The sequence below is a fragment of the Ostrinia nubilalis genome, chromosome 13 (assembly GCF_963855985.1).
Source record: "Ostrinia nubilalis chromosome 13, ilOstNubi1.1, whole genome shotgun sequence".
Taxonomy (NCBI): Eukaryota; Metazoa; Arthropoda; class Insecta; order Lepidoptera; family Crambidae; genus Ostrinia; species Ostrinia nubilalis.
In genome coordinates, this window is record NC_087100.1 from 4,438,158 (window position 1) to 4,463,419 (window position 25,262).

A 25,262-nucleotide genomic window follows, 5' to 3' on the forward strand; every position below is an offset into this window, starting at 1 on the left:
CTAGTGGCGACTAGTGGCACTCACTGTACTGGATGCTGTTGGGGTACAGGTGCTCCTCCAGGCGCGTGGCGTGCGCGTAGGGCGCCACGGACGCGGGCTCGAGGCGCACGTCGAGCGCGACTAGTGGCACGAGCAGCTTGACTAGTGGTGACTAGTGGCGACTAGTGGCACTCACTGTACTGGATGCTGTTGGGGTACAGGTGCTCCTCCAGGCGCGTGGCGTGCGCGTAGGGCGCCACGGACGCGGGCTCGAGGCGCACGTCGAGCGCGACTAGTGGCACGAGCAGCTTGACTAGTGGTGACTAGTGGCGACTAGTGGCACTCACTGTACTGGATGCTGTTGGGGTACAGGTGCTCCTCCAGGCGCGTGGCGTGCGCGTAGGGCGCCACGGACGCGGGCTCGAGGCGCACGTCGAGCGCGACTAGTGGCACGAGCAGCTTGACTAGTGGTGACTAGTGGCGACTAGTGGCACTCACTGTACTGGATGCTGTTGGGGTACAGGTGCTCCTCCAGGCGCGTGGCGTGCGCGTAGGGCGCCACGGACGCGGGCTCGAGGCGCACGTCGAGCGCGACTAGTGGCACGAGCAGCTTGACTAGTGGTGACTAGTGGCGACTAGTGGCACTCACTGTACTGGATGCTGTTGGGGTACAGGTGCTCCTCCAGGCGCGTGGCGTGCGCGTAGGGCGCCACGGACGCGGGCTCGAGGCGCACGTCGAGCGCGACTAGTGGCACGAGCAGCTTGACTAGTGGTGACTAGTGGCGACTAGTGGCACTCACTGTACTGGATGCTGTTGGGGTACAGGTGCTCCTCCAGGCGCGTGGCGTGCGCGTAGGGCGCCACGGACGCGGGCTCGAGGCGCACGTCGAGCGCGACTAGTGGCACGAGCAGCTTGACTAGTGGTGACTAGTGGCGACTAGTGGCACTCACTGTACTGGATGCTGTTGGGGTACAGGTGCTCCTCCAGGCGCGTGGCGTGCGCGTAGGGCGCCACGGACGCGGGCTCGAGGCGCACGTCGAGCGCGACTAGTGGCACGAGCAGCTTGACTAGTGGTGACTAGTGGCGACTAGTGGCACTCACTGTACTGGATGCTGTTGGGGTACAGGTGCTCCTCCAGGCGCGTGGCGTGCGCGTAGGGCGCCACGGACGCGGGCTCGAGGCGCACGTCGAGCGCGACTAGTGGCACGAGCAGCTTGACTAGTGGTGACTAGTGGCGACTAGTGGCACTCACTGTACTGGATGCTGTTGGGGTACAGGTGCTCCTCCAGGCGCGTGGCGTGCGCGTAGGGCGCCACGGACGCGGGCTCGAGGCGCACGTCGAGCGCGACTAGTGGCACGAGCAGCTTGACTAGTGGTGACTAGTGGCGACTAGTGGCACTCACTGTACTGGATGCTGTAGGGGTACAGGTGCTCCTCCAGGCGCGTGGCGTGCGCGTAGGGCGCCACGGACGCGGGCTCGAGGCGCACGTCGAGCGCGACTAGTGGCACGAGCAGCTTGACTAGTGGTGACTAGTGGCGACTAGTGGCACTCACTGTACTGGATGCTGTTGGGGTACAGGTGCTCCTCCAGGACGCGGGCTCGAGGCGCACGTCGAGCGCGACTAGTGGCACGAGCAGCTTGACTAGTGGTGACTAGTGGCGACTAGTGGCACTCACTGTACTGGATGCTGTTGGGGTACAGGTGCTCCTCCAGGCGCGTGGCGTGCGCGTAGGGCGCCACGGACGCGGGCTCGAGGCGCACGTCGAGCGCGACTAGTGGCACGAGCAGCTTGACTAGTGGTGACTAGTGGCGACTAGTGGCACTCACTGTACTGGATGCTGTTGGGGTACAGGTGCTCCTCCAGGCGCGTGGCGTGCGCGTAGGGCGCCACGGACGCGGGCTCGAGGCGCACGTCGAGCGCGACTAGTGGCACGAGCAGCTTGACTAGTGGTGACTAGTGGCGACTAGTGGCACTCACTGTACTGGATGCTGTTGGGGTACAGGTGCTCCTCCAGGCGCGTGGCGTGCGCGTAGGGCGCCACGGACGCGGGCTCGAGGCGCACGTCGAGCGCGACTAGTGGCACGAGCAGCTTGACTAGTGGTGACTAGTGGCGACTAGTGGCACTCACTGTACTGGATGCTGTTGGGGTACAGGTGCTCCTCCAGGCGCGTGGCGTGCGCGTAGGGCGCCACGGACGCGGGCTCGAGGCGCACGTCGAGCGCGACTAGTGGCACGAGCAGCTTGACTAGTGGTGACTAGTGGCGACTAGTGGCACTCACTGTACTGGATGCTGTTGGGGTACAGGTGCTCCTCCAGGCGCGTGGCGTGCGCGTAGGGCGCCACGGACGCGGGCTCGAGGCGCACGTCGAGCGCGACTAGTGGCACGAGCAGCTTGACTAGTGGTGACTAGTGGCGACTAGTGGCACTCACTGTACTGGATGCTGTTGGGGTACAGGTGCTCCTCCAGGCGCGTGGCGTGCGCGTAGGGCGCCACGGACGCGGGCTCGAGGCGCACGTCGAGCGCGACTAGTGGCACGAGCAGCTTGACTAGTGGTGACTAGTGGCGACTAGTGGCACTCACTGTACTGGATGCTGTTGGGGTACAGGTGCTCCTCCAGGCGCGTGGCGTGCGCGTAGGGCGCCACGGACGCGGGCTCGAGGCGCACGTCGAGCGCGACTAGTGGCACGAGCAGCTTGACTAGTGGTGACTAGTGGCGACTAGTGGCACTCACTGTACTGGATGCTGTTGGGGTACAGGTGCTCCTCCAGGCGCGTGGCGTGCGCGTAGGGCGCCACGGACGCGGGCTCGAGGCGCACGTCGAGCGCGACTAGTGGCACGAGCAGCTTGACTAGTGGTGACTAGTGGCGACTAGTGGCACTCACTGTACTGGATGCTGTTGGGGTACAGGTGCTCCTCCAGGCGCGTGGCGTGCGCGTAGGGCGCCACGGACGCGGGCTCGAGGCGCACGTCGAGCGCGACTAGTGGCATGAGCAGCTTGACTAGTGGTGACTAGTGGCGACTAGTGGCACTCACTGTACTGGATGCTGTTGGGGTACAGGTGCTCCTCCAGGCGCGTGGCGTGCGCGTAGGGCGCCACGGACGCGGGCTCGAGGCGCACGTCGAGCGCGACTAGTGGCACGAGCAGCTTGACTAGTGGTGACTAGTGGCGACTAGTGGCACTCACTGTACTGGATGCTGTTGGGGTACAGGTGCTCCTCCAGGCGCGTGGCGTGCGCGTAGGGCGCCACGGACGCGGGCTCGAGGCGCACGTCGAGCGCGACTAGTGGCACGAGCAGCTTGACTAGTGGTGACTAGTGGCGACTAGTGGCACTCACTGTACTGGATGCTGTTGGGGTACAGGTGCTCCTCCAGGCGCGTGGCGTGCGCGTAGGGCGCCACGGACGCGGGCTCGAGGCGCACGTCGAGCGCGACTAGTGGCACGAGCAGCTTGACTAGTGGTGACTAGTGGCGACTAGTGGCACTCACTGTACTGGATGCTGTTGGGGTACAGGTGCTCCTCCAGGCGCGTGGCGTGCGCGTAGGGCGCCACGGACGCGGGCTCGAGGCGCACGTCGAGCGCGACTAGTGGCACGAGCAGCTTGACTAGTGGTGACTAGTGGCGACTAGTGGCACTCACTGTACTGGATGCTGTTGGGGTACAGGTGCTCCTCCAGGCGCGTGGCGTGCGCGTAGGGCGCCACGGACGCGGGCTCGAGGCGCACGTCGAGCGCGACTAGTGGCACGAGCAGCTTGACTAGTGGTGACTAGTGGCGACTAGTGGCACTCACTGTACTGGATGCTGTTGGGGTACAGGTGCTCCTCCAGGCGCGTGGCGTGCGCGTAGGGCGCCACGGACGCGGGCTCGAGGCGCACGTCGAGCGCGACTAGTGGCACGAGCAGCTTGACTAGTGGTGACTAGTGGCGACTAGTGGCACTCACTGTACTGGATGCTGTTGGGGTACAGGTGCTCCTCCAGGCGCGTGGCGTGCGCGTAGGGCGCCACGGACGCGGGCTCGAGGCGCACGTCGAGCGCGACTAGTGGCACGAGCAGCTTGACTAGTGGTGACTAGTGGCGACTAGTGGCACTCACTGTACTGGATGCTGTTGGGGTACAGGTGCTCCTCCAGGCGCGTGGCGTGCGCGTAGGGCGCCACGGACGCGGGCTCGAGGCGCACGTCGAGCGCGACTAGTGGCACGAGCAGCTTGACTAGTGGTGACTAGTGGCGACTAGTGGCACTCACTGTACTGGATGCTGTTGGGGTACAGGTGCTCCTCCAGGCGCGTGGCGTGCGCGTAGGGCGCCACGGACGCGGGCTCGAGGCGCACGTCGAGCGCGACTAGTGGCACGAGCAGCTTGACTAGTGGTGACTAGTGGCGACTAGTGGCACTCACTGTACTGGATGCTGTTGGGGTACAGGTGCTCCTCCAGGCGCGTGGCGTGCGCGTAGGGCGCCACGGACGCGGGCTCGAGGCGCACGTCGAGCGCGACTAGTGGCACGAGCAGCTTGACTAGTGGTGACTAGTGGCGACTAGTGGCACTCACTGTACTGGATGCTGTTGGGGTACAGGTGCTCCTCCAGGCGCGTGGCGTGCGCGTAGGGCGCCACGGACGCGGGCTCGAGGCGCACGTCGAGCGTGACGCACGCGCCGGCTGCCAGGCTGCACCAACTAGCGCTCATGAACACGTTGCTCTCCAGGCGGTAGGTCGCTGTGGAGAATGACTAGTGTAAATACTGGTGTGACTAATGTAAATACTGGTGTGACTAGTGTCGCTAGTTACATGACTATTGAGACTAGAGACAAAACTAGTGACTAGTGGCATGACCAGTGTAACTAGTGTCGTGACCAGTGAGACTAGTGACATGACCAGTGTGACTAGTTAAATGACTGGTGCTACCACTGAAATGACCAGTGTAACTAGTAAAATAACAGGCTATGCTCGAAAATTAAATAGTATTGGTAATGGACCAGCAATATTATGCATAGACCAGTAAGCCTTATTTGTTCAAGGCTTCATACACCCACACAAGTGAATCATATTGTTTAGCCATAGTTACAGGTATACAGCGACGCGTACGAACAAAAACAAGGTCGTCATTTCTCACCAAAAAAAACATAAATAATACATTCTTATAACTTATGATGAAACAATATATTTATAAATAAATTACCAGGCATTTGATCCTTGTACCACTGGTCCAGATCAAAGAGTAGCATGCCATATTGTGAGGAGGCATTCGCATTGTCGCCCCAACATTCCCATACCAGTTGGCAGATGTTCAACATAGCTGTAACAAAAATATAAATATTTACCTTCTTATTTTGAGCTATATCTGAGAAAAAAGTACGGGTAGTTGATTGGGAAGTTTTTACAGCCATCAAATAAAGTCAAACCATAATCACTTTGCTTTTCATATTATGACAAAGTTGCAACCCGGTCGAGTTAACTGCGCACCTTGACGACTCTCCCTCGCACATCTCCTTTTTTAGTTTGCCTCCTGTCACATAAAAAAAAATCCCCGCGTTCGTACTATAGTCTGGTCGCCGAGCACGTAGAATTTTGTCCAATGACCCCAAGCTACCCATCCTTATCGCTCGCGCGTAATTATATTGCTGTCGCGACTGTGCGACGGGCGCCCGTAGTGAGTGTGCGAGCGCAACAGCAACATAATAACGCGCGAGCGATAAGGATGGGTAGCTTGGGAACATTGGACAAAATTGTACGTGCTCGGAGACCGGGCTTTAGAGCGTCGATGTGACATCACGGCCGCCAGGTGCGCAGTTATCTGGGGGTTATAGATAAGTAGATAATTGTTTCATTCTTCTTCTTCTTCCTCGTTCCCTCATTGATGAGGATCGCGACCACAGATAGTGTTCCTCCACAGACTGCGGTCATAAGCTGTGTGGTGTGTGCGGTCATAAATTGTTGCATATAGCTTTGTAAAAAGTAGAAAAATGTTACTTACTATCTTCTCCTTCAGAGCCCAAGCTAGAATTCACAGAGTAGGTGTGGCATGAGACACATTTGCCTCCAGTTAGATGTCCTGCATCTTCCATTGCGCTAAGCTCTGCTTGGAATCTTATTGTGGCCATTGAGAAGTCCTGAAAACAATAAACAAAAGACCCCTTATAAATTGAGGTACTGGTGTTATGCTGGCTTTTGCACATTGGCCCCTATGTCGATACAAAAGCCACACATTCGTGGATCTAGAAATTAGCACCAACTGGAACAAGCTATGTATTTTCTAGTACCACATGTTGGTTGAGAGGCATTGGAATCAACATTAGGTGCTGGGTTTACACTGGCTTTCACACACTGGCCCCTACTTTCGTTCCAAAGTCACATGTCTGTGAATCTAGAAAATAGTATTAGAACCAACTGGACAAGCTATGTATTTTCTAGAACAATTGGTTGTGAGGCATTGGAATCAACATTGGGGCCAATATGTGAAGCCATCCTTAATTAAATTACTAGGTCAGCTTGCATAATTACAATGAGCATCCGAAATCTTACCTGATAGAGGCACTTGGTATCTGACAGCATCCTCTTTCCTTGGTATGTAAGTGAGTACATGACAGCCAGTGGGAACTCCTCTTCTTCAAACCTGTCTATCAGGGAGAAGACAACCCAGAGGTAGCAGAATGCTCTTGGGTCATCACAAGGCTCCTGAAAGAGAAAAAGACCATTTAGTTTTGAATAAACATACATTATGGTTTCTAAAGAGTTGTTAATGATATAGGCCTCCGTGGTTGAGGATTTCGGGTGAAGCTCGCTTCCACCTTCGGCCTGATCGTCACTTACCAACAGGTGAGATACAGGCCAAGAGATTCCTCGTTGTCGATAAAAAAAAATAGTGGCTTGTATTGCAATTCAAAATCTATGGGAGAACTGTGTCTCAAAAGCTCAAATAAAGTATAAATAATAATAGGAATATAAATAAATCTCCATACCTGAAACCCAAAGTGCGTCACAGGCAAACACTCCACATTGACTTGAGAAGTGAATTCCAAATCCAGCGTCAGTAAATTCCAAATCTGGAATGCACCGAAATTGTAGCCCACAGCCAAACTTCCCAGCTGTGGGATGTACTGAAGCACAGTAACTCTGATGTGATCCCTTTTAGCCTTCATCCGGACTGTGCCATCAGGATTGTGGAATATGTACTGGCCGTCCATTACCGAACTCTCATTCAGCAGAATGGCTAGATGATCGTTGTTCACAAGAACTAGGTCCCGTTGCTCTTCGATTTGATGAATCGCTTTCAGTGGTAGAAAGGTAAGGTTGGCTGGATTGCTCTCATTTTGAATCATGTGTTCATAGCCTTGGGTAATGTCTTTTAATGCTGTAAAAACACATTTCAATTATAATTAAAGTTATAAACATCACAAAATACTGGCCTAAATGTTTTGTTTGTTAGAAAGTAATATATTTTTCTTTAATTAATATACTTTAGAATAAAATACCTTGAATAAGGCCAGATCTATTGAGATCAAACGCAAAAATCTCCCCAGTCTTTGTGCCGGCCATGACCACACCATCGAAGCATGTGAACGGGCCATCAGGCATTTCATCGCACACCGCCAGTTCTGTCACAACTAAATCGGTTTGAATGCATCGCAGTATCTGCGAGCCGTTGATGTGGAATACGCAAATGTTGCTTGTGAAGTCTTCACATTGCAAACTGATTATAAGTTGCTTGGAATTCTCCGTCAGAGGTGTAATAAGCTCCACTACACTGGTGACTGTTGTGCGGGAGTTGCTGAAAGAAAACATAAAAATTAAATGTTTGTATCATGAAAATTACTATAAATGAATGGGTGACAAGATTTGTAATGAAGCTAGCTTCTGTCCTCAGCTTTATAATACAGCCTGATGCTATTTTGAAGGTGCAAGCTGTAAAATCGCAATTTATTATCAAAATCAATCCAGTTGCTTTTATGTGAAGAAATAACATTCATAAAATGTCTTGAACAGACAACAGCACATCAGACTATACATTTTTATTGCAAATTCACCCCTGTTATAACTACTTAAGATCCCACAGTGATTACCTTGATGTGACAGCCTGTACATGACAATATTATAATATAATACCTGTATGGTGTCCCAAAAGTTCGTGCTGCCACCTTCAGCCCGGTTCTAAGGTCGACGACGCAGAATTTGGGCCCCAGTGCAAGCCAGCCATGTTTGGTGTCATTTAGAATACCACCAAGGGGGGTTTTATCTAAAAAATAATAGTTTAGTCAAAAACATTTGATTTCATATACCATTACATTGCTTATATTATGATCTACTTGAACTATTTATAATTATGTAGTCATTAATAAAACGCCATACATACCGGAATTATTATCTTCGGTCGGCTGCAAAAAACTAAACACAGCAGGTGACAAATTTGTTGTCTTCACAATAGAAAATACGCTATTTTGTAATTTCTGCATTTCACTAAGGAATTTAATAACTACTTTTAACTTAAAACTGTAAACTAATAAGGAGAGGTTAGGTTATTATTTTGTTCATAATTAAGTTAGCTAAGCTTTCTATTAAGTAAATATATTTGAATTAAGATAAAACTGGACAACCGTTATGACTTCGCATGTACGGTAAGGTTATGAAGAAACAATTTCCATTGTAAAATAAATACGGTATCGTCAAACGCGGCGGTACGAATTTAATTTTGACAGCTTACGTCAGAAGTCAGTGCCATATGTCACGGTTGTGCAGCTGCGGTAGTGATGTACTTAGTCGATTTAATTATTAGAACTATTCAACTAAAATCGTTATCTTAAATTAACTAGTTTTATTTTATTTTCTTACACTTCCTTTACCTTGACGTATAAAAAACTTTTCGGTTTCCGGAAGGTAAAACATTCATCATCATCATCATCATCATCATCATCTCAGCCATAGGATGTCCACTGCTGAACATAGGGCCTCCCCCAATGCTTTCTATGTTGCCCGGTTGGTAGCGGCCAGAGTCCAGCGCCAGCGCCTTCCTGTCGTCGGTCCACCTAGTGGGTGGACATCCCACGCTGCGTTTTCCGGTACGCGGCCTCATTATTTAAGGTAAAAAATCAATCAATTCGATTCTCAGTGAGGAGTTAAAAGGGAAAAAAGTTAAGTACAGAGCACTTTTATTTCAATAAGTAACGCCATCATAATCAAAAAGTACAATAATTTATTGAGAAGATATTAATACATGTCTTTAACTTACTATATAGCATAACAATTAGTACGTATATAAAATAATGTCAAATTAATTAATTTTAAGTATAAAAATAAACTTAACTAACATAGCTATAAATAAAGTTTTAAACAAAGGTTTAAACATTTCTTATTTAAATTATATACCTACTATCATTATACAATAACCATGATATTGCCACTTTTGTGTTTTATGATCAACAATCTTAATAATCATTGTAAACTTTATAAATACCAACTTCACCAGCTTCTTTAGTGATATTTTGGTTGCAAAGTAATAACTAAGTAATTTGAGCAATTTTAATTTCTTTTATTCTGAGTAGTAACAGATACATCAACTACATTTCGGTTTAGTTCATTGCCGTGTGGAGAGATTTTCATTTGGCCTTGTATAATATTCATCATTGATGTATAAGGACTGTCCATTGACTGGTTATTGGAATAATTATCAACTGTATTGTTATTGGTCGTTTCATTGGGAGTATTATTGACTCTATCATAAACTGTGTTTTTTAAAGATACGTATGGGTTTGATGTTGATGATGTTGGTTGTGGTGGCTTACCACCAGGACTAAATCCATTCTGACTTACAACGGGAATGTTAGTCCTGGCTGACACATTTTCAATTTGCACGGGAACTTCAATGTTTGCATTGGATGCACTATCTAAAGAACCATTACGAGTCACTTGAAGACTATTGGAACGTGAAGAATTTCCTAACGAGTGAATAGTAGTTGAGCTACCTCTACTTTCCAATTCTCTTAAAAATACTTCTTCACTTCTTTGAATCCTTTGGGCATGAGTAGTAAGAGGGGAACGGTTCTGTTGAATAGAAGAACCACTAAGAGATCTACTTGGAGAATTTTGAGTGCTATCTAAGGATGTCAAGTGTTTATTTTCAGCTTTATAAGTCATTTTTGTTGATGAATTAACTTTAACTTCCATTGAACCGTAAGCACTATCTTTGGTAGAGCTATGCGATGAACCTTCTTCTTTAACGCCGTATCTTCTGACAACATTTACAGGAGCAACAGGTTCAATGTTTTGGACATCGTAAGATAGGGGATTTTTTTCTGTTGGTTGGTGTTTAACACCTTCAACAATCTCGCCTGTTCTCGGATTAATATGTTTCTCTGTGTCATACCGAAGGGTTACTCTATGTGTTTCGTCGATGGGATGTGGTCGCGATCTGTCTTCTAATTCAGCATCGCTGTCATCGTAGACGCTATGTTCATAGGCACTCTCCTCCTGAAAAGAGAACATTAAACATTTAATTAGTAGGTAAACAAACAATTTTCATGAAGTACATTGTTAATTATTATTTATTTTAACTTACTTCTTCATCAGCTTCTTCAATAACACTGTTTTGGATCCATTCTCGTATTCTTTGTTTTTTCACTTGACGATCGACAGTTGTTTCAATTCCATTGTCTCGGAAATGTTTGAGCAAAATATTTTTTTCATTGGGGTCACTGTGAAAGCTGTACATAGACGGGCAAAGCTCATCAATATCACCTCCCGCTGAAAAGTAATTAGAATTAATTAGTAAATTTATTTAATTTTAATACAAAACATTTACATAGAACTCAGATTTACATTCACTTACCAACTCTATCAGTATACCCTTTTGCCATCCATCTATCATCTAAGTACCTTGATAATTCAACAAAATTAGATGCACGCTTATCTTCTCGAGGTTCCACAAACTTTTTGAACATTTTTTGTGCTCTCGATGACACCATTTTCCATAACTTGGGTTGCTTTTTCAAGGGGTTAGCGCTATTGTACCAGCCATAATAACTGTGAAATAAAAAGTATACACATAAATAACTTTTTCTTATAACTTCCACTACTATACATCACTAATTTCGCACTATGAGTTAGAGCTTACCTTGTATACCTAGGATCGTCAAAAGCAGCTTTCTGCCAAGGTAAACACCCCGTGAGGCAAATGAAAATAACTATACCAAATTGCCAAACATCGTGGGTAATTAGCGCTCTGCAACAAAAAACAAACTAACTAGTCTGAAATTATAATAATGGTTTCTAAAGTTTACATTCCACTAGAATTTATGACGGTTAATGTATAAACTATTAATATTTTAGTGTGGTTTTTGAAAAACCAAAACGCTGTTAAATTTTTTTGTTACTAAAATAATGAAGCTGGTTATAGATGTTTAAAATGCACTGAGTAATTTTTTTTATCCACAACGAGGAAGCTCTTGGCCTGTATCTCACCTGATGGTAAGTGATTAATACAAATTTAAAATAATAGTATAAATAACGAGTAAGTAGGTATTTAGTTGTTTTCTTACTTGTAACTACTATCCATTGCTAGTTTTAAAACTTCTGGAGGTGAATAGGGCAACCATTCATTTCTTCTTCGGACCATTGATTGTACTTTTCTTGTTTCTCCGAAATCGCAAAGTTTTATTCGTGAAAAATCAGACTTAAATATCAGAATATTGTCAAGTTTAACATCTCGGTGTACCAAATCTCTTTGATGTAAGTGTTCCAAGGCTGCAGCTAATTGTTTCGCCACTCTTTTTGTGTGTATTTCACCTATTCCAGTATCAAGCATGTTAGATGTTAGATCACCTGAAAGGATAAAATATAACATGTTACAACAATTTCATTGCATATCCTGGCTAATGTCCAATATAAGCACGTGAGCTATAGGATTATAGCAGTTAGTTAATGCAAAGATATTGGCAGATTATAGTGCGCTGAAAACTTTAGTATAAAATAATGCGTTGTGTTTGAGTGGCAGTGGCTGTCGTCATCCATTCATTCATAAATTGAAAAATGTAAATAGTCGGTACCTAAAGGAGCATATTCTTGACAGAATACATAGAAGCCAGCCGTCTCGAACGCTACATCGAATGTGGTGACGATGTTTCTGTGTGCACTTAAATGTAGACTATAATGGAATTCTCTATAAAAATCTCTAATGGATACATAAGGTTTGGGCAAAGCTTTCAAAACAATTTCAGTATCAGAAGCTCTGTGCTCTACCAAAAGTATCTTCCCAAACCATCCTTCCCCAACGATTTGAAGGATATCAAACTCTTCAACCAGGCTGACCTAGAACAACAAATTAAGTTTCATTAGTAAACATGTAGGCACCTAGGGGTTTGCAATACCTAAGTACATATTTTATGTCATTGTGAACCCTTACTTTTTCAAGTTCGAACTCTCTGATTTTGTGTATAGAGCCAGTCAAGGCCCTTCTTGCTCCACTATTCATCTTTGGTTTCTTCTATGACTCATTCTTATACAACTGAAAAATAAAACATCGATAAACATCATGATTTCATGACCCAATGACCTCAGGTAAAATGTAAAGTTATTTTTGTGAAAGTTTTAGTCTCTGTTTGAAGGTTCAAATTGTCCCCATTTCTCAAGAAATCGTTGAGTGAATGATGTTGGACGATCGCCAGGGCTGATGTCTACTCCAGATCCAGACGGCTCTGTGACGTCAGACCTACGTCATCGACGGATTACCTCGGGAACATGTGTTACTGTACAATATAAACTTGGTGACTCTTCGATAAAAATAGATTTCAATGTTTTATAGTTAGTGGCAGATTTATTATTACTGAATATTCATATCGTGTACCTAATCGTCGCCTGTTCCTAAATTGATAAATAATTTTATTATTTTGACTAAGGAAATTACAATGCCCTTTAATGTATTTCAGTACAATCAGTACCACATTTTTAATGATTTGATACGAAACTTAGTTAAAGATTACTATTTTTTCATATGAAGCATTGAATTAGATAATTTATTTATTCTTTACTAATGTTTTAAATTATTTGACAGAGGTAAACAAGTAAATTGGAGTAGTAAAAAGAAAACCAGAAAAAAGTAATGAAAAACTTTTGTATCGGTGCTAGAATTTAATTAGTATGCTTTAAGAATAATAATACCTATCTATTCTGTAGGTATGCTCTTTCATTTAACAGACATAAAGTTTCAGAGTCAATGAATCAGGTCTGTAAATATATTCCTTAATGCAGATCAATGTTTTGAAACTATTTCAATAATATTAACTGAGATAAGTAAAAGTTTGTCATTTTGCCAGGTTGGTCAACGACACCAGAAGGATGCAAACAATAATAATTATTTAGTTGGCAAAGGATCTAGGAAGATGATTATACGTTAACTGTTGTATAAAAAGTAGGTATTTTATATAAGAATTTTATCACAGACAAATGATTTGCTACCGTGCCTGAAATTAACAAGAGTTTAGAATACCCTGTACACCTACCTACTTTGACCTATTGTTTACTTTTTTTATTTTCACCAGAGACCCGCCCCTACTTCGCACAGTACAATTTGAATCACTCTGTGTATTAGAAAATCCGCATCAAAATCCGTTGCGTATTTTTTAAGACCTAAGGGTGAGTTGCACCATCTTACTTTAACTTTGAGAAACGTCAAAAATCTCTCAAACTCCATACAAAAAGCACCGGTTATCGTCATAGTTACCGTTAAAGTTAGGTGGTGCAACTCAGCCTAAGCATACAAAAGGGACAGACAGCGAAGCGACTTTGTTTTATTAAATGGAGTGATGATGGTAGCATTCTTAAACTTGGTTATTATTTTTGTAATAGTTAGCTGAATATTGTAAAAAATTAACTCCTGTCTATATAATAAATGAATTTAACAAAATAAGGAACCTATAAATTTAACTTATCAAACGATGAATCATGCGAATTTAATTCATTTCAAACATACCTATGTAGCACAGTGTTAGCACTTGTACCAACATAAAAGGGTATTGGATAGAAAAGTATTAGAGCATTGGATTAATGATTGTCGCTTTCATCAAATAAAATAGGAATGTTACTATCATTGTGAAAATTACAATGTACGAGTATTAGGGTAATCATAAAGGTAGTAGGAAAGCGCTGGACGCAGGCTGCTACCAACTGGGAAACATGGAAAGCATTGGGGAGGCCTATGTTCAGCAGTGGACGTCCTATGGCTGAGATGATGATGATGATGATGATGATGATTTTATTAGGGCTATGTAGGTATGTATGTAGTTACAAATCTCACCTATATGTTAACTATAAATTATAACATTCATATAATGTAAAATCAGCTGGTAATTAAAGGCGAGTAGGTAAATTTAGATTGGGTAATAGGTACCTCAGACTAGTACACCTGTACCTATTCTGATAACTGGGTCACTGTCTCAGACGCAGACTGGATTTTTTCTTGGAAGATCGATTTTTTAATTAAAAATCTACAATCTATTATAGCAATGCATATCCTTTATTTAGCCCCCTTTTTTACAAAAAAATCAAAATAATTTAGGAAACAAAAACTATGGAAACAAACAACAGCTTACTGATTTAGACACTGAATGGCGTGACATTAAAATTTGTACTGTGAATAAAATTACCTAGTTAAAAAGTGCCTTTTCATAATTTGTGTATGAAGTGTATGTACAAGTACAGTATAATGATAAGCTAATAATTAAATCCTCAATTTAATTAGGTAGGTACAGTTAATTAATAATGGTCCCTTAACGTACTAATTTAGTTGACTGATAAACCTACAAGTCACTAGTTGTGTAATGAATGGCTAAAAAATAAAAATTATCATATTTTCTGCTTAAATAAATTAAAACAATAGGTACAAAGGGAACTTGAAATTACCAGACATAAAAGGGCAGGCGCCCTTGTATGGTTAAGGTTCACAATACACTTGGACGCTTTCCAGGCACTATTTTAAACAATCACATTTCACGATCACATATTTCGTTATTTTTCATATCACAGGCACTTTAAGAAGTTATTATTCTAACACTCCGATTTCAGGAATTATATTACAAAGGTTGCCGTACTCGTAATTTGGGATATTTGTGGATAAGCATGATACGGGCTGGGCGTCCGAGTGGGATTTTCATACTGTCTGCGCGTACGCAGTCGTTCCCGGGACGCTATTTTCGTGCTACTGCACATACAAAAATCAATTCGTGACGGAAATGTTACGATCAACGACCTGGTAAGTGAAAACTAGTTGGGTGGATGCAATCGGCTGGTCCTGCATGTAATTAGAAGGTACCTAGATTTTAATTACTTCATTTAGTAGTATTATGCCTATGTATAAAGTACCTACCTACTTCCATCTAAGTTCTAACCTCATTTACCGTTTGCTTATCTTTATTATTTTATTATACCTATTTAGACTAAATTAAACCTGAGCACTAACTTATCCAATCAGAACAATGAGATGATAGACATCTTACTACGCATTTGTGTTATGCCCTACAAATCAATCTAAGAGAATAACATAATCATCCAGGAAAATATGTTCACATAGTGTTAATTCCGTTATTCGTTCTTTCATTCGTTTTAGCCAAATGACGTCCACTGCTGGACAAAGGCCTCGCCCTAGGTTTTCCACAATGAACGGTCCTGCAATGCCCTGCGGTCCAGTTTCCCTGCGTGATCGAATCAGAAATGAGAAGATCCGCAGGAGAACCAAAGTGACCGACATAGCTCGCAGAATTGCTAAAATTGCGTTATTATTCATAAATAATTATTGAGTTATCATAACTAAATATTTTACTTATCACCCAATAATGGCATTTGTACGTACAGCATTAGATATTATATATGAAATAAAATACGTATGTTTCAACTAGAATAATACATTATGTCATTTTAAATAAAATATTATTGCAGTATAATCGACCAACTAAATTCACCTTTTATTGAAACTAGATGATTATTAATATTAGTCGATTATGGTAATCGATACACGACCAACTACACTACTACACTACAAAAGAGTTTTAAAAAACAAACGTAAATTGTCTATTACATTAGACTATCTTTCTCGCTCTTCCATAAGCTAAAAGAGCATTAGATAAAAAGAGACGCTATCATTTTTGTTTGCGACCTCAGACCAAGATTTATATCATAGACAAGAAAGCGCGATAAGTGAAAAAAAAAACAAGGTTTGTTTTGTTGTTGTCAGCTGTTAAGTTTCTGAAATTCTTTAATTTTTCCCATCATAAATTATGTGTATAATGTGAAACTAATAATGAACATGGCTGATAAATTGATATTTTAGTGCATCTAATAATTTGTAAGTATTAGAATTAAACACTATTTTGTTTTCATAGGTTAGTAGTTTGGGCCTTTATCAGAAATTCTGATACTTTTTTGTTGCAAAATTGTATCATTTACAACTTTATGAGACGCCGCTGTGTTGTTTGATGTCCCGTTGTTGTTAGGATATCTATCTATCGAATGGTTCATCCATGAATTAAATTAAATCCTTAACACCTAACATATAATGATATTTAAAAAATTACCTACATAAAAGGTAAGTAGGTAGGTAACTGCTTTTCCCAAAAAAGCTTGTCTGTGAGGAAGGACTGGATATCTAAGATAGATAATGTTATTTAGATAAATAATACTTTTCATGAAAAATATTTTTAAATTCCATTTTGAATAGAAGGAAACTTAAGCCTCTCTATTGATTGGTACATAATAATAAATATTACTCAGAATTCTTCTCAGGTCCTATTCACACATAAAACTGTACCACTTCTCTTGTATAAATAAAATCTCAGCTTTCAGTACCTAGTAAATGAGGTATGCATTACTTGTACTTTCCGCATCCATAATTAGCACTAATATTTAATTGCCAGTTTGAAAAGCTTTCCTGTGATAAAATTACACTCGTATAAAATTATAGTATCTTATTACAGAAACATAAAATTAACACTAATAACCAAAGCTATTAACGCTAAGATGAATGCACAATGCACTGCGGTGTTTAATTTAATATTATTATGGGTACTTAAGTCACCTACCAAGTTTTGTGTTATTGTGCTTATAGCAAATAGTTTATGACTATGGCCAAGTGCCTAAAAATATTTCTGCCATATTAGAATGAAACATGAAGTCATATTCTCATCTTCTGTTTTATAACATTTGTGATAAAAAACTGAAAAATACTATGCCTGAAAACATTGACTTTTGATAAATATTATAAAAGATTAATAGTCTTCTTCTTCTTCTTCATTCATTGATGTTGGTACATCAATGACATATACTTGGTTAGTACCTACCTACCATCAATTTAGAAAAGCTAGCCCAATTTCCTCAGTCAGCTAAGCACGCGCGCCCTCCCGAAATTCCTGGACATCAAAGTCAATTAATTTGCAATGTATTTCAGATGCATTTCAGCCGAGTTTGTTAACCCTTTACTTGTTCGATTTATGGAGTAGCTCTAGAACAGCGGTTCCTAAACTTATTTAGTCTACTGCCCACTTTGAAAATAAATTATTTTTAGCGCCCCCCATTTTTGTAGTCAAGAGTCGAGCTCAGTCGATGTCTAAGAGTCCTCCTAGTAGATGACGCCTCCCAAGCCTCTACACTACGTCCCGATTTTTTTTCTGGGTCTCTTCTCTTACCGCCCCCCTTTAAGCCTGGAGCGCCCACAAGGGGGCGTTATCGCCCACTTTGGGAAAGACTGCTCTAGAAGTTCAGACTACTTTTATGTATAGCATTTCTTCTACAGCAAAAGCGTAATAACCGAGCGAAACTTCTCGCGAAAGTAAGTTTCCGTATTTAGGTATAGTCCGGTCGCCGAGCACGTAGAATTTTGTCCAATGACCCCAAGCTACCCATCCTTATCGCTCGCGCGTAATTATAATATTGCTGTCGCGCTCGCACACTCACTGCTGCCACCCGTCGCACAGCCGCGCAGAAATATTTTTAGGTATTTTATAGGGAAACAGAACTACCTAGATGTAAAAAGAAAGGTTTGGCCGAACCTTAAGACGTTTAGTAGAGATGGCTAAAGCTTTAAAGAATTTAGTAGTCTGCGAAAGCGAATGTGCGAGTATTTTACATGCGTTCCTTACTTCCCTCGCAGGTAGTTGAGTGCAACCAATTTGCTATTAGCACTAAAAACTAAGCTTTATACGGTCGTAAAAACGGATCCCATCACTATGCGCGTTTATCGCCTATTTAGTGCCCGTGGTTAGACTGCAGACTATTTGTGGGTGATATCGTTTGCGATGCGTGTGCGCATGACCGGTGAAATATGGTCTGAAAATATTCTAGTAAAGAATTTTACTAGAAGACACCAGCTGCTTTAAAAAACAAAGTTTCGAGGACCTAGTGAAAACATCAGTAATTTTTATTAGCACTTGTGGCGAAACATCTAAAAAAACATCAATGAAATATTTTTACACTGGAATAGAAGATTTCACGGAAATTAGGGTCAATGTTTATACTGCGCATTTTCTTTGTAAAGCCAATTAATAATATAATCGCTCTACTTTAGCTAATTAAATCGTGTGGTCGTTTAATTGAAATACACATTGTTTAACTTAGGTATTTCTTGGTCACTATAAATAATAACGACACGACGTGTTGGTTTTCGCGACCGCAAATCGTCTAAATAGGCAATAATAGCCGTGAATTATCGCATGGAGGCATGGCAGTAATGACACGTATCATTTCAATTGTATGCGATACGATTTGCATTGCAAATAACTCTGTTATGATAGTTTGATATTCATTATGTTTAATAGACATAATCGGTTTTCATATGCATTTGAATAATGCACTTGACATACCTAAAATTAATCTAAATTACTAACTTCCTAAATTCTTAATTGACTAGAGTGCCATTGACGTCACAATCAAATCATGGCACTATGAAATTCCTCAGTCCACTTCAGGATCTACTGCAAGCCCAAGCTTATTCTTATCAAGTCCAGCCATACCATAAACAGAGCATTGAAGTTTATCAAGTTATTGTCCTCTTTCTTATTCTTCTACATATAAAGTAGAGCGAGCTCAGAATAATTGGCGACTAAAGACGCTTAAGGCGCTAACAGTTCCTAAGAAAATTGTCGAGGATCGCTTGATTCATGCATTGGGAACCCTGCATGTCTAGACTGCCATGGGAACTTAATTATGGTGACGCTACATAATCTATATTTATGTAAAACTTCTCAAATAAATCACAGCGCATTTAGATAGAGTTTGCTATTGCAGCTATAAGTCAAAGTTAAAACCCTACTATTTCACTTTTATTCCCCAAGCACCGTTAACTACTCGTAACATCCTGATCATTAGTGTCCAATTAAGCGTCCGGTAGCTGCCTGCTGATAAGTTGCCGTGTAAATGGTATACTAGTGTAGTTCGTCTGGACTACTCCTGTTTTGTGTACCAAGAATTCTAGGATTTATTTTCCAATCTATGATTAGTAAGTATCACAATAACACACTAATTGGAAAATACTCGAACTATTAGGTTCCTCTGCTGTTATGTCATTTCAGTGACCCTCATTTCACCTCGTGGAAGACTGAAAATGGTTATGAAGACAGTTATTTCTTGCCCCTTAACTAGCTAATATTGATCCGTTATGGATCAATTCAACTTCAGCATCAAAGCGTCCGATAAGATCGTTATCTAGTCTTAAATGAGACCAAGTAAGACTCTATCAAGTGCGTTTAAAACTAATAAACCTATTAGGTCCACTGATATAATCATGTACTTGAGGCTTCCTTAAGTGTGTGATGTGGTGGATAGGTAGATACTAACTCACGGGTGAGTGGTGACACACTAAACGGGACTATTCCCACCTCTCGTTCCCACCGCTACAACTCCTGTGTAGCCAGGATCTACAGCTTGACCGCCAATAAAAACCTAACCAGTGAAGGTCAAGTTTGTCCCGGGGGAAAGTTAAACTGTCATTGGACCCGCAACGAAATTAATCTGAAGAACATAGGAGGAGTTCGAAGTTAAAGTTCGACTTCCCTCACAAATTGGTGGCCCACTAACCTGAAGCAAATAAGTGGAGATTGTTAACCCACCGAGTTATCAGATACAAATAAACAATACTTTAGCAGAATGACTGCAAGGTGCCACGTTAGAGGTCCCCGTAAAATATATGGCATTACTATTTGAATACAGCAGGCCTATTACGACCTCTTAATTCCAGTCAGTGTACGCCTTAAACTAAACTGCCTTGCGTTTCCGTATTATGATCCCTTAAGGCCAGCCAGGCAGCGGTCACGTGACACTTGACTGACTTCTGACTGGAAGTTGGCTGGAATTTTCGTATTACGACGGTCAATTTGACGTTTGTAGCCTTGATTAGTTGTCAAAATTCGTTTCAATTAAGCCATTCAGTTTTCGTCGTCTTTGATCAACTTTTTGTGACTTGTTTTGATATAGTTTTCTGTTTTATACTAATTTTACAGAGTTTTACGTTATAACATGACTCAAAAACGAATAATAGGGTAATATAAACATGTATGATGAGTTTGTAATTTTCTAAATTCTTGAAAATTATGCTAAACTTCGAAGGCAACTTGCAGACCTCTGTGACCCTTTGCTATTGATGAAATGCACTTAATAAAACGTTTGTAGTAAAGGTTTAGTAAGTAAACAATTAGTTTACGATTGGTGCAAAAAATTGAGACCGCATATTATTGTGTTGTGGCTGAGCTCGCAAGGGCTTCGAATTTATCACTTGAGAGATAGGCAAAAACCCAAGTAAAAACAGAAATAAGTACTTACGCCATTCTCAATAAAATTCCATAAAAGTTTGCTTAGCAACACTAATTAATTACGTCGTCGATGCAACGCAATCAAGTAACACCACACAATAATAAGTAAGTATTCGTGTCACTTGTACACACGAACATTCTCCTCAAACCCATCACGTCATCCGGCATAATAACAAGTACACTGTTATTTCTATTCCACCTAAGTTAAGCATTAAAAACAAAGGTATAAGTATCAAGACCCTACAAAGGCCCTCAGTATTTACACAAGTATTTACGTTACTATGGACAATCACACATTCGGTTCTTCATAAACACCTATAGGGTTCCGAACCCAAGAATAGCACACAAATCTTACAGCATCATACATTAAGTATTACATTCCATTTCAATCTTAAAAGTTTTGGTTTAATGACTACGAGCATGTTTATAAATTTGTTTTTTGCGGGCTCAGCAAAATACACGTGTCGTATCGTTCAGAAATAAATATAGTGCTTTGTATAGCAGCCGTCAATATAATTTTTCTAAGCGTTTGCTAACGAATCTGAATAGATATTAATTAATTTCATGTTTATTCTATGTCTATTCAATAATAATTATTTATTTACACCAGTTTTGTACGAAAAAATATGTTTAATACACAAATTATTGAATCGGTAAGGAACCGGTATTTCGTTAGGTTGATTTCCGAACGTCACCTCCATGCCAGTCTAAACCGGCCATAGACAATTTATCCAGGATGATCCCAGTGAGATTAACGGACGTCATAATACGAAAAAGAACAAGGCAGTTTTTGGCCGTAAACTGAACTGCCTGGAAACAAGCTGGATTTATAAAAGGTTGTAATACGACTGCAGGTCCGCGATGTATGCTGGGGGCGATAGAAGGGCTCAATTGCATTCGATTGAGGTTTCTGTAGTCCTCATTTCGTTTGCTATAACATTCGTCGTATATCACGACATTATGTATAAAAGAGATTAGACGCGAATCATCAAAAATGTGAAATGATGTTGAGTATATTTCTATCATTGCATCGTATAAATATAGACCCATGCAGGCAGGTTTTAATGCCCACTCCATGATATTCTTGCAGTAAATTTCGATTTGTGAGCTAGGTGATTAGTTAACACGACGTGTCCCTTGATTTTTAACTACTGTGATTGAGTGATTGATGGCAGTTGTGGCATCTTATCAGAGCCGTAAACGAGTCGTTAAGTTTTGTAGAATTTCGAAAAATTAAAGGTATTAAAAATACTAGAAAGTTTGATTCTAATGGCTACATAAGATTCTAATCGGCATTGGAATTTTTATTGTTTCTTAAAATGTGTATTTAATAAATAGCTCATTTTCACCTGAAAATAAAAGTTATAAGGTATTAACTTGATGACTTTATTTTGTTTCGCCTGTGGTTTAGCTAGCAGTTAACATGAAAATACTGCAGCTACCTAGATATCGTCCAGTAACGGTAAATCACGTAATGCCCTAAACTTTGTATGGTGTTTTCATTGGTGCCTTCTTTGTAAACGATGCTGTGCGCGTGAGCCTATAAGGGAGAGCTCATAGAGCCTAGAGCGGAGCGGGAAGCGGGATATTAAAAGTGGCGGATTTCGGAGATAGGGTTATATTCTTCGTAGAAGTTATTTGTAGGTCTTATGTTACGTAAGATTGCATTTTTCTGTTTTGGTAAAAGCCTGCTATTAACTGCTAGGAGATCAAAGAGTCTCTTTTAAAATTTTGCATGGGGGCCGGATTTTCCCTGTGATGCGATGCGAATGATAGATAGATAGATAGTCTGTCGCCATAACAACAATGTTAACAGCATTGTTGTGTTCCGGCAGTTAGAGGTAAGATAGCCAGTTCCTCCGTGGTTGAGGATTCCGGGTGAAGCTCGGCCTGATCATCACTTACCATCAGGTGAGATACAGGCCAAGAGCTTCCTCGTTGTGGATAAAAAAAGGGAGGCATTTATTTTGATCTGTATATTTTCGTGGCACATAGCTCGTAGAGCTGATGGCTGCTGGGGCAGAACAGTTCTCGAGTGAACATTACGGGCGGCAAGAGCAAGACGTAGTGTGGACAGGCCTCTCGCTAGATTGACCGATGATCTGGTGAAGAGCGCGGGAAGTACCTGGATGCGGGCAGCGCAGGACCGGTCGTCGTAGATATCCTTGGGGGCGGCCTTTGTCCAGCAGTGGACGTCATTTAGCTAAAACGACGACATTTTCTTTCCTTGCCTCATCAACTAGTATAAACTCGCTCCACGTTCCGCCAAGTCCAAAGCCAAGGTAGGTAGTACCTAGAAGCACGCCTGAGGCTCCGGCGACGATTTAATTAACGTATTGTGCCCGGACCGTATTTACATTATGCCATTATTGGCAGCTTTCTAGCTGGTTTCGGCTTAATAGCGGGACTCTGAAAACTAGGGGTGAAGCCCATTAAAAGTTAGTTACAAAAAAATGCGCTTTGTTTCTCTATGAATACTATATTGATAAAATTCTTAAATATTGTAGGCCCCCACTGAAAGGACATTCAGCTAAAGATCCCAGAATAGATTTCCAGCTCGTGATTAAAATTCAACCTATTCTTCATTACTTAATTCAAATCTATTGCTATTTACTGAAAAACAAGCAAACTCTATTAGAAAAACTCTATTACAAATAAATTGCTTCGTTCGGCCGCTTCAGGTATGATGTACAGTACAGTGTACAAACATTATGTAGGGTATTTTATTTAATATCTTTGAGTAGGAGATTATATTTCTTTAACGCGACTGTCGTATCATCATAAAATAAAACATTAATGTTATTGGGTGTTATCTTCGATTGTCGTTCGTTATTACTAATTTTTTATTAATATTAAATTTAATTGCAGACTGCATTTCCCCCAGCTAATAAGGAAACATTATTTATATCCCAACATATGCTTTGGAAAAGTACTGTTAGGTTAGATAATCTGCTCATAATACTTTACTTTCCTATAATGTTTTATTTTCCCCTTTTATATAGGGTGGTGGGAACTAAAATAGTGAATTGAAATACCCCATCTCTACATTTTATCACCGAAAAATATGTTTCATGGACTTACTGTCTGACTGTACTGTACTTTCCAGTGTGAATAGGGAACATTTTATGAACTTTTTAACTAATTTTGTTGTACTACTACAAAAAGCATTTTTCGAGGAATAAATCATCTGTGGTAAACTCGGAAACATGGTCTCGAACTTCGAACTTATGTGCTGTTTTCTACCTGTCCTTAATATCTTAAATCTTACAACAGCCTGTATGATTACATGCTGTGCAATTTATTCCATAGTCTCTATTCTTTATGTCCGTGGCAAATCAGACTTTCAAATTGTTTTGAATAGATATATCCGTTGGAGATGAGTTTAAAGTATCAAATCAAGTAGGGTTGGCTCTTGTAAAGTTGAGGAGAAGGTTTATTATTTTCTCGACTTTTTAGGTAGGACATTCGAGAAGATTTACTGCAAAATTTAAAAAAAAACTGATTTGAGCTGCAAATAGTATTATTATAAAACTATGAAGACTATACAGAGGGTCCCAAATACAATAACCTTACAAGTATCGATTATCGATTGGCCTCCTCAAGATCTCTATGTTATCAAAATTTTGACCTTAGTAAATATGTCACAGATTTAAAGATTTTTATTTTTAGAAAATTGCTACCTTTGATTTGTTTTTCTCATGACATTCAACAAACTAATTTTAAAGTATTTAAAAAGATGGAAAAGACGAAAAGGAAAATTTAATTTGTAATCTAGCATCGCAATCGCATGTGACAATTTTCTAAAAATACAAAAAAACTAAAAAGTCTCGAAAACCGTGATATTTTTACCTGGTCAAAATTTTATGTTAGAGAGACCATAGTGAGGCTTATCGATAGTTACAAGGTTATCCATTGTTTTTGGGACACCCTGTATAATATTCTTCATTAAGATTATGTGAATAGTTATAATAAAGTAAGAAATTAAAAGACATCTGAGAACTGCAGTTAAGACTTAACAGCTCATAAATACTAAGCCAGGTTACTGGTATATCATTTTATTTTCTCATCCTTTTTATCACTTCACTCGTTAACTGTGTGCTCTTAATCAAAACATCTACCCAGCTGCACCTAGATGCACTGAGCTATTAATAGTGAAATCTTAATAGACCTTTCCCAAATCTCGCCTTTGCCTTAAGGCAGTACCGATAAGGCATTATTATGCAGCGGTGTACGGTTTCGGGCCTCGTCTCTCGTCAATTAAGGTATCGGCCATCTTCCATTCAGCCTCTAGGACCTAAACGGCAATGCAAATAATGAGCCAACCGGTAAACGTTACTTAAATGGTTTTTGGATAATCGGTACATGCTTATTTAGCTTATTGGGTTTCCAATTGTCACGATTGGTGGGTTAGACAATAGTTATAGAGCTGCAAATCTAAGATGCTTCTTATGAAAGGTTTGGATATGTCGTGGGTGAAATAATACCAAAACTAGCAGAAGCGATGATGATG

At 41.7% G+C, this 25,262-nt stretch overlaps 2 protein-coding genes across 2 annotated transcripts in view; both read right to left on the reverse strand.

The window, feature by feature from the left end:
- The window catches only part of LOC135077281 (serine/arginine repetitive matrix protein 2), a 48,089-nt gene extending 39,417 nt beyond the window's left edge, over nucleotides 1-8,672 (reverse strand). Inside the window, exons 1-8 of the mRNA XM_063971816.1 lie at nucleotides 8,326-8,672; nucleotides 8,079-8,208; nucleotides 7,448-7,743; nucleotides 6,935-7,326; nucleotides 6,498-6,650; nucleotides 5,950-6,085; nucleotides 5,155-5,271; nucleotides 4,527-4,691 (exon numbers count right to left, since the gene is read on the reverse strand). Of these exons, the coding sequence (XP_063827886.1) occupies nucleotides 4,527-4,691; nucleotides 5,155-5,271; nucleotides 5,950-6,085; nucleotides 6,498-6,650; nucleotides 6,935-7,326; nucleotides 7,448-7,743; nucleotides 8,079-8,208; nucleotides 8,326-8,425 (1,489 nt within the window). The 5' untranslated portion in view covers nucleotides 8,426-8,672. The remainder of the gene's footprint in view (nucleotides 1-4,526; nucleotides 4,692-5,154; nucleotides 5,272-5,949; nucleotides 6,086-6,497; nucleotides 6,651-6,934; nucleotides 7,327-7,447; nucleotides 7,744-8,078; nucleotides 8,209-8,325) is intronic.
- Nucleotides 8,673-9,142: 470 nt separating this feature from the next.
- Nucleotides 9,143-15,168, reverse strand: LOC135077447 (serine/threonine-protein kinase MARK2). Its single transcript, XM_063971995.1, has 8 exons — nucleotides 14,862-15,168; nucleotides 12,367-12,468; nucleotides 12,011-12,272; nucleotides 11,504-11,786; nucleotides 11,080-11,187; nucleotides 10,795-10,988; nucleotides 10,525-10,709; nucleotides 9,143-10,436 (listed from the first exon to the last, which is right to left on the reverse strand). Exons 2-8 carry the CDS (start codon nucleotides 12,433-12,435, stop codon nucleotides 9,489-9,491), a joined length of 2,049 nt encoding a protein of 682 aa, XP_063828065.1. The 5' UTR covers nucleotides 12,436-12,468; nucleotides 14,862-15,168; the 3' UTR covers nucleotides 9,143-9,488.
- Between the last annotated feature and the right edge of the window lie 10,094 nt (nucleotides 15,169-25,262).

Bases quoted from the DNA above. Each gene is read 5' to 3' on its own strand.
- LOC135077447 (XM_063971995.1), bottom strand. From the start codon at position 12,435: ATGAATAGTGGAGCAAGAAGGGCCTTGACTGGCTCTATACACAAAATC. The intron at 11,787-12,010 runs GTACCGACTATT...TTATCCTTTCAG, and splicing joins TCAAGAATATGCTCCTTTAG to GTGATCTAACATCTAACATG. The intron at 11,188-11,503 runs GTAAGAAAACAA...TTTTTGTTGCAG, and splicing joins GCAATGGATAGTAGTTACAA to AGCGCTAATTACCCACGATG.